Raw genomic sequence first — 9,088 nt, 5'->3', positions numbered from 1 at the left:
AATAAACGTTAAAATTAGAAAACCCCGTGAAGAAGTAGGTATGACGTCATTATGTATTGAGTTAGAACCTATCCAAAAACTATGGCTGGTGGGGGTAGGGTAGGAACTAGGTACATACGTAACTTTTGCTTTAACTGCAGCCAAATTATGAAGCATTTTTATAGGTTACAGTCAAGTATAAAAAAAATATGGGTGCATAACTTACTCAACAATATGTACCATAGTTCTTAATTCGCTGACAAAAGAGCTATGGGACATATTTTTGACTATGATGTATGCACCCATATTTTTACACTTGCCAAACTGCTACCTTCACGATTAAACCGCTGAACCGATTTAGATACGGAAATAGTTTGACGCCCGAGAAAAAACACAGGATTGTTTTTATCGATCATCAACATCCTTTCAACATGACGAATTGATTGTTAAACTAAACTAATAATAAGATAATAAATCATAGAGATAGGAAAGTGATCACTTTACCTTCGTAAAATCGTTTGAAGACTCATTCGTCATTGTTCGTTAATTAAACCTTTTCACGACAAATGCCTTCAATGATACAATAAGCTGTCAAAACATCCAGTCGATGACTGGCCAAATGACATAAACTGTTAAAAAATTCAAAGTATACATTCCCAAAATTTTAATCGACAAAAACACAATGCAACGCAGCAACGTCATGTCGCTCGACGCAATGCAGAAAATCATAAATTCGTTCAGGCAGGTCGAGCGGAAGCTAGACAGGCTTCAAGACGACTTTCTTGCCCAGAATAAAACGCTGAACGATCTGCGCATGATGGTGGGAAACCTCACTAGTTCGAAGCAAAAGGAAGAGGAAGACACAAGAAACAAAACCGAAAAGTGCGAAATGAGCCACGCGTCGTCGGTCAAACGAAAACGTCAACATTCACCTAAAGTGGCTAAAGCCAAGAGCTACGAACCAGTTGTTACTAGAGGTACATTCGGTTCGAAACGGGCGCTTAAGAAGAAACCCGAAAGCTTGAAGAAGGCTGGGCGCGGACGGAGCGTTACGAAGGCCATTTAGAGTTCCCCATTACGTGAACGCTATCAACGCTAATCATTCAAAACATTTCCAACTTCCTTAGTACCTTTTAGATTATACTTAGTTTCTTTAGCATTAGAACGACGCCGAGGTAGATTGAGGTTCGAAATCGGGCACTTTTTGCGGTAAAGTTTTGGAGTAAATTGTAAGCATTATTGACCATGCGACATTAGATCATTCCATTATTTTTAACAATTAAAGAGCCTGATATATACTGCATGCTTACTTCTGTGGAGTTCTTTCTAATGCTAAATAAAACGAAGTAGGGTCATTGCGTCAGTTTACCGTCCAGTGCCTGTTTCCGTCCACTTGGAGTAGTTGCTACGAACAATTGCGTATCATGTGAATATACAGGTAAGGTAGGTATAAATTCAAATTATTCACATTTCTTGAATATACATATAGGCATATACAATAAATGATTTTTATTTTTTGTACGTTGTATTTGTATATGAAAATTTTACGCAATTCTGTAGCAACTACGACAAGTGGACGGAAACAGACACTGGACGGTAAACTGACGCACTGACCCTATATAAATAGAAGAAATTCGTTAGACCCTATTGAAATTTTAAAGCCTGCTATTGAGTGACACCCTGACACCTTGCTTATTACGTGCCACATTGCGGCAATAAAAACTGCAGGCGCCTTATATTCATACCTGACACCAGCCGTGTGGTGTAAATCTATTAGTTTATATTTTATAATCAACTTCCTTTTATATTATTTAATGAGAAATAAACTTTTACCAACAGCATTATTAATAATAGTCCTTTTCAGTCATACTCGGAATGTCCAAGTTAGGTATGATATTTAAGTCACATACAAGTATACTCGGTCCGATTTACTAAGATCAAATACTTACGCCATAGTATGGTTGAGTATGGCGAACGTACCTACTTGATCGTGGAAAACGGACAGGGGGCTCTCTGCAATATATCTTTACTACTAGGCATTTAAATTCTACGAATAGAATTGAAAACGAGAGGTCAATACAACTAGATTCCCAATTTCTATTGCTCGTATTTCAAAAACATCATTTCGCCGTTTTCCAGATTTTCGGGTCACGAAATCGAGCGCTTAAAAAACAATCGGTCCCCTGATGGTTAACCAGTGTATTTCCATTTGACCCCGCCGAGCACAGATGGGTGAGATGGGTAATTGTGTATTCATATAATGGCTCCTCTACACGATGGGCCAACGCCGGCCACTCCAAGCGACGCATTCATGCGTCAGAGGGAGCAAGTGATATTGCTGTCTCATTCTACCGCATGGCTGCGTCCCTTGGAGTGGCCGGCGTTGGCCCATCGTGTAGAGGAGCCATAAAATATAAATCATTCCCATTGGGCCCACGTGGGCTGGGCGTCACGTCAGATAAAACGCGGCTGGTCGCACGCAGATTATTATAAGTCTATAATTATAATATAAGTAGCTGACTTCCAAAAAAGAGGGGAATCTATAAAAAAAAAACACCAAATTACTTATTGGTGGGGTCAATTTTTAATTTAAAATGTTCACTTTCTATCTAAAATAGTACACTCAGCGTCTAATTGATAGTGACTGCCTATGCGGCCAAATATATTGAAACACATCTTTATTACTATACAAATAAAGATCTTGTTATATTTTGGCCACTATGGCTGTCACCGTGTCTAATGCTTATCGTACATATAATACTTATTAATTAAAATAAAATTAAGATTTAACAGGAACATATCAGAGTATCTCCTTACTCCACCCTTACTCTCTTAAAACAACACAATAATAGCTATAATCAACTGGCCTATAATCAACTTGTACAAAAAACTAATTAACAATTTCTTCCCTAACGGCCCGGCCACGGAATTGCGCGATCGGCGGCGGCGGCGACAACCATAGGTATGTAACCAACTATGGTTGCCACGGTCGCTGGTCGTGCAGAGTCGTGACCGGGCTGTTAGGAAACCTCTGTCTTCTTAAAATGTGGTTATGTCTAATTAAATTTAATCAATCAATCTTGATTAAATTTAAACAAGTGTGAATAAAATCAAAGAAAACAAAACTAAAATGTCAACTTTGTCAGTAGAAAAAGGCGCGAAATTCAATATTTGTATGGGAGATAAAAGTAAAGATTTTTTTTGTATTTTGGTTTTTATGGCCTGGTAAAACAACTAAGGTTTTTTCAAATTTGCCATCTATCTTTCTCTACTGATAAAGCTGGCTTGCCAGAGTATAGTTCCACAATAAGCACCTTTATAAACAATTTAAAGTCTATTTTTTAACTTTCTTCCTCTTTTTCGGCTCCTCTGATTCTTCACTATGATTACTATGAACCCGTTTCCGGTCAGTTTTATTCATCACATGAGCTTGATGAACAACTTCATGCGGAGTCTGCAGCAAAGCTACTCCCAATTCCGGCATGTTGTTCTCACATGCAAAACCCATAAAACGGTGCAAGTCTTCAGGGGTGACCGTTTGAACTATCTTCGTAATACACTCGGACTTAAGGTTCTCAAATAAATAGCATCTGGCGAGCATCAGTAACGGACACAAACCATCGTCAGGCAGAACGCCTAGGTATACATAATCCTTTAAATGCTGTATTGTCTGATCCGTGACATCTTTTTCACCAATCTCAAAATCTTTCTTGTCAATGAAATCTCCAGTTTGGAACAGAGTCTTGAAGAAGTCGCTGTGAGTTAGCAAGCAACTCCTGTGAAACTGAACAGGATTTTTGCTTCCTTTTGTGCCAACTTTGATATCAGTCGTGATTGTGTCATTATACAGCTTCACAAATGTAATAACTTCCGCTTTACTCACAGCCATACTTACTTCTAGAAGAACATTCGAGTTACTCTTTGATTTAGGGAGTTTACCTACTTCTATCCATTCGGTCCAAGTATCGGGGCAAACTAATTGCTCCGAGTAGTTGAAATCATTTAATTTCATGTTTAATTTTACAGCAAAATCTTTCACCGTGTCACATTTTTTGTATGACATATAGACCAATACAGCTAATTCGCCATCAGAATACCCATAGCATGGGCTATCTCTACCTTTATTAGTATCTTGTTCAATTTTAAATCGTACTTGAACCATATCATCAATATTAAATTCCGCTGAATATGGAGCACCTCTTCTTTTTGAATTAATTGAAAATGTAACTTTCAGGAATCGACCTTGTTCTAAAAGCTTGTATGATCTGAAAGCAATATATAAAAAACACTAAGAAATATTGCGAAAGACAGCTTACTAGGTACAAATAAATTATGTTTACCTCTAACAAGAAACAGTGTTGCCAACTCGAATTTTGAAAAAATGCTAGACTAATGTCTAGATTATGCTAAAATGATGCCAAAATCTTTTCACTTGAAATTAGACACTTAAAACACATACATTTTTCAAATTTGCCGCCTTTTTCTACTGACAAGAAATGCTTGACCAACTTTATATAGTCCGTCGACGTCCATCCGTCCACGAAAGTTAAAATTCATATGAAAATATGAACCACATAAGGCGATGCTGCATATTGTTGCTGCCAATTTGGTGCAAACTTGGCTTAGACTAAATTATGCTAAAAAATACGCCAGATGCTAAATCACAAAACAGATAGGTACAGAAATCAATCTACATACAAAGTACGCTCGAGCAACGCACACATAGACACGGCTCACGGACACGATATCTCGGACCGGTTGGGACCACTGCGAGCGCGAGTGCCATTCGCTTGAGACACGCGTCTGTGAACTTTTTTTGTGCAATAATGGAGAAACAAAAAAAAAAGTTATTATAACTGTACAGTGGACGGTTGTTTAAATTCAACATTAAACGGTGAATTGTCGGTTTTAAGCTACCAGTAGTTTCAGAGAGAATGCGAATGCGAATTTATTACACTTTAAAATTTAATAATCGTGCATTTTGCCAATCTCGAAATCATCGCAAGATATTTTCTGTGGCAAATTTGTAATAATTGTAATATAACAATGACATTAAAATTAAAATACCTATTTGGGTTATTAATGTTATCTCCTTGGATATCACGGGCCTATAATCCCGGTTTTTTGATAGGCTTGCGTGGGGACACAGATCCAACACGTAGAGGCCCCTTGGAGAGTTATTAATGTTATTATTAATTTATATTTCCATTCTTCCCGTTTCATTCTCAATAATAAATCAAACAACTAGATACGAGATACGATACGATAGATACGAGTGCCACTACCACGATAGTTTTTTGTGCATAAGCCATAGTTCGCAACCCTAGAGCGACCGCCGAGCGTAGGTATGAAAAGTAAAGTACATACATGTGATTGACTTCTGTACCTATCTGTTTTGTGGCTAAATGGAATATTTTGGTGCCAAAGCGAGTGAAAATATGCCAGATCTGGCATCATTTATGCCAAGTTGGCAACACTGTCAAGAAATGCAGAGATTGCAGAGGAATGTGTGCTAGTAAGCAAAAACAACTTTTAAATTTATAATCATACATCGTTATCGCGGGAGCAAATATAAATTTATTAAAGAAGTGGTAAAACAGACTGCCCGTTTAGTAAAAACAGACCTTTCTGCCTACACATTATAAGCCTCCAAGAAGTTCATCATACATAGCACGAAGTTTTTGTTGCATAATGTTCATAAATCTTGCTTTACACTCTGTTAGTAAATAATGACCCGGAATCGACATATCAAATAAATATTCATGATTTATTTTGTACAACATTATTTAATTTTTGTTGATCTTAAGTGATTTTCGTAATATACGACATAAATTTTCTCTATGTTTTCTACTCTTAATCTGCGGCGTCGTGCAGTAAATATCCATTTTAATTGGCTAAATGATCTTTCGACTGCTACTGTTGTAATTGGTGCGTTTTTAAAACGACGGAAGTAATCAAATGTAGAACGATATATCGTTGAATCTAGTACTATCTCCTTCTCCGATATCAGTTCACACATTTTTTTCATAACTTCATATCCGGCATTTTTCTGCAAAACCACTTTGAACTTTTTTAAAATCTGTTTTCCATCTTTATTCAAAATTAATTTGGATATATGTTTGTATGTATTTTGTACTATGGTCAAACTTTCACTAAGAGATAGATTTTGGCACTGCAGTTTATTTATAGCATCTGGTATTACTTGCAGATACTTTGCTATGAAATTTACATCTTTTCGAACTTTTGCACTGAGTAAAGATTTTTTTGCTTTGACGATGCACTGTGCGTCTGAATTACGAAATGTGTCTATAACGCTTTTTATTTCATCAAAATACTTGTTGTAGTAAGTGGTAGCCTCGATCCATGTTCCCCAGCGAATAATTGTTGGGTTTGGAGGCAAAGGAATTCCATTAAACATTTCTCTTAATGCTTTTACTCTTTTCGGAGATTTGCGAAATACTTTCTTTACATTTGAAATTAATAGGTTAACTTCTGGAAAAAGAACACGAACTTGATCGGCAACTCTGTTAAGAGCATGGGCTAAACATGTAACATGGACAATGTTCGGAAAAAGTGTTTTCAAATTTCTGCCAGCTTTCAACATATACCCCACACCATCAGTCAATAACAACAACACCTTGTCATGCTTATTGTGACCAGGGCCCCACAAATCATCCAGGGCATTTTTTACAGTATTAGTTATACTGATATTGTTCGTTTCATTTAAACATTTGCTTGACAGCACGTGTGGAGTTCCAACATCATCTTCAAGCATAGCACCTACTATAACGTTAGCGATTTGACGACCTATAGCATCTGTGGTTTCATCAACACTTACATATATATATACGTGTCTTTTAATTCGTCTCTAATTATATCCATCTCTTTGTCGTATAATTCATTCACGCAAGTCTGCCTCAGCAAACATTCTGAAGGGACCTGAACAGTTTTTTAAAATTTTCCAGATACACAATCTTCAATGAAATTTTTAAATACAGGGTTCTCTATTTGAGACCACGGTATGTTACAGCTTACTAGAAATTTTGTCAGTTCCAACCTAAAATCTTTTTTGAGAGAAGTGTGTCTTTCAGAGTTAAAATGACGTTTCACGGAAGATTTAGTTTTACAAAAACTAATATTGCACTTCGAGCAAAATAGATTTGTATCGCGAGCCTCTAGCTCAGGATAATCCTGTATAAACAACCCCACAAATTCATCACATGTTATTTTCCTTCGAGGCATTTTAAAGGCAACTTCTATTTGATTATGTTGTTACAAATAAAGATCAGTCAAGATTGACAAATGTCTAAATTGACTGATAAGGTTGCGTACCTAATAGGTAATCTTTTTAAGTACCAATCAAGTCAAGTATGGAGGTAAGATAGCATTGATATTCAATAAAATAATTATACATTTTAAGGTCGTAGGTATAAACGTTTCTCTATACGAATGTCATTTCTGTTTTTGACTGTTTTTTATGTTGAAAGCTGGCAGAAATTTGAAAACACTTTTTCCGAACATTGTCCATGTTACATGTTTAGCCCATGCTCTTAACAGAGTTGCCGATCAAGTTCGTGTTCTTTTTCCAGAAGTTAACCTATTAATTTCAAATGTAAAGAAAGTATTTCGCAAATCTCCGAAAAGAGTAAAAGCATTAAGAGAAATGTTTAATGGAATTCCTTTGCCTCCAAACCCAACAATTATTCGCTGGGGAACATGGATCGAGGCTACCACTTACTACAACAAGTATTTTGATGAAATAAAAAGCGTTATAGACACATTTCGTAATTCAGACGCACAGTGCATCGTCAAAGCAAAAAAATCTTTACTCAGTGCAAAAGTTCGAAAAGATGTAAATTTCATAGCAAAGTATCTGCAAGTAATACCAGATGCTATAAATAAACTGCAGTGCCAAAATCTATCTCTTAGTGAAAGTTTGACCATAGTACAAAATACATACAAACATATATCCAAATTAATTTTGAATAAAGATGGAAAACAGATTTTAAAAAAGTTCAAAGTGGTTTTGCAGAAAAATGCCGGATATGAAGTTATGAAAAAAATGTGTGAACTGATATCGGAGAAGGAGATAGTACTAGATTCAACGATATATCGTTCTACATTTGATTACTTCCGTCGTTTTAAAAACGCACCCATTACAACAGTAGCAGTCGAAAGATCATTTAGCCAATTAAAATGGATATTTACTGCACGACGCCGCAGATTAAGAGTAGAAAACATAGAGAAAATTTATGTCGTATATTACGAAAATCACTTAAGATCAACAAAAATTAAATAATGTTGTACAAAATAAATCATGAATATTTATTTGATATGTCGATTCCGGGTCATTATTTACTAACAGAGTGTAAAGCAAGATTTATGAACATTATGCAACAAAAACTTCGTGCTATGTATGATGAACTTCTTGGAGGCTTATAATGTGTAGGCAGAAAGGTCTGTTTTTACTAAACGGGCAGTCTGTTTTACCACTTCTTTAATAAATTTATATTTGCTCCCGCGATAACGATGTATGTTTATAATCGAGTTTTTTTCGTCATTTCTGTGTGTGTGTGGGGTTAAGAGGAATGAAAATCTTCTTACACGTCGAGAGGATTCATCTTCACGATGCATTAAAATGCGTTACACAATATTTTTCTCTTCTTGACTGAAGAATCTGAAGATCTTGTTATCCTTAAAAAGTTATGGCTACGTTATAAAAGATAAACTTATAACATTGCAGTATTTGCAGTTATCAACTTCAACTGCTAACTTTAATCTACAAACAAAACTTCAACTAGACTGCAAAGCAAAAAGTGCAAATAGACAATTTTTTTGTCGTTATAAGAGGTCTACAGACCCTACAACTTCTACGCGATTTACGACTACGATTTTGTCTGTCGACACCAGTCGATAAAAAAGCCGTAACAGACTACCTATTGCACCACTCAGAGCGGCTACTGCGAAAACCGAAATTCGCAAATTGCGGGGATCTTTCTCTTTTACTCCAATGAAGGCGTAATTAGAGTGACAGAGAAAAATCCCCGCAATTTGCGAACTTCGATTTTCGCGGTTATAACCCAGCTCACCTTGGTGTGTCACACCCATA

General features: G+C 36.3%; 1 protein-coding gene and 1 long non-coding RNA gene across 2 annotated transcripts in view; both read right to left on the bottom strand.

Annotated features, from left to right (window-relative positions):
• The window catches only part of LOC134671797 (uncharacterized), a 498,925-nt gene that overhangs the window by 386,274 nt on the left and 103,563 nt on the right, over positions 1 to 9,088 (bottom strand). The window lies entirely within an intron of this gene.
• On the bottom strand, positions 2,956 to 8,696 carry LOC134672264 (uncharacterized). The gene is made up of 2 exons (XM_063530162.1): positions 8,584 to 8,696; positions 2,956 to 4,244 (listed from the first exon to the last, which is right to left on the bottom strand). The coding sequence occupies exons 1-2, from the start codon at positions 8,598 to 8,600 to the stop codon at positions 3,314 to 3,316; spliced, it is 948 nt and encodes a 315-aa protein (XP_063386232.1). The 5' UTR covers positions 8,601 to 8,696; the 3' UTR covers positions 2,956 to 3,313.

This window comes from Cydia fagiglandana, chromosome 16 (genome assembly GCF_963556715.1).
Source record: "Cydia fagiglandana chromosome 16, ilCydFagi1.1, whole genome shotgun sequence".
Lineage (NCBI taxonomy): Eukaryota > Metazoa > Arthropoda > Insecta > Lepidoptera > Tortricidae > Cydia > Cydia fagiglandana.
Note: the sequence above shows the minus strand (reverse complement) of the source record. Positions and strands in the feature narration are given on the sequence as shown.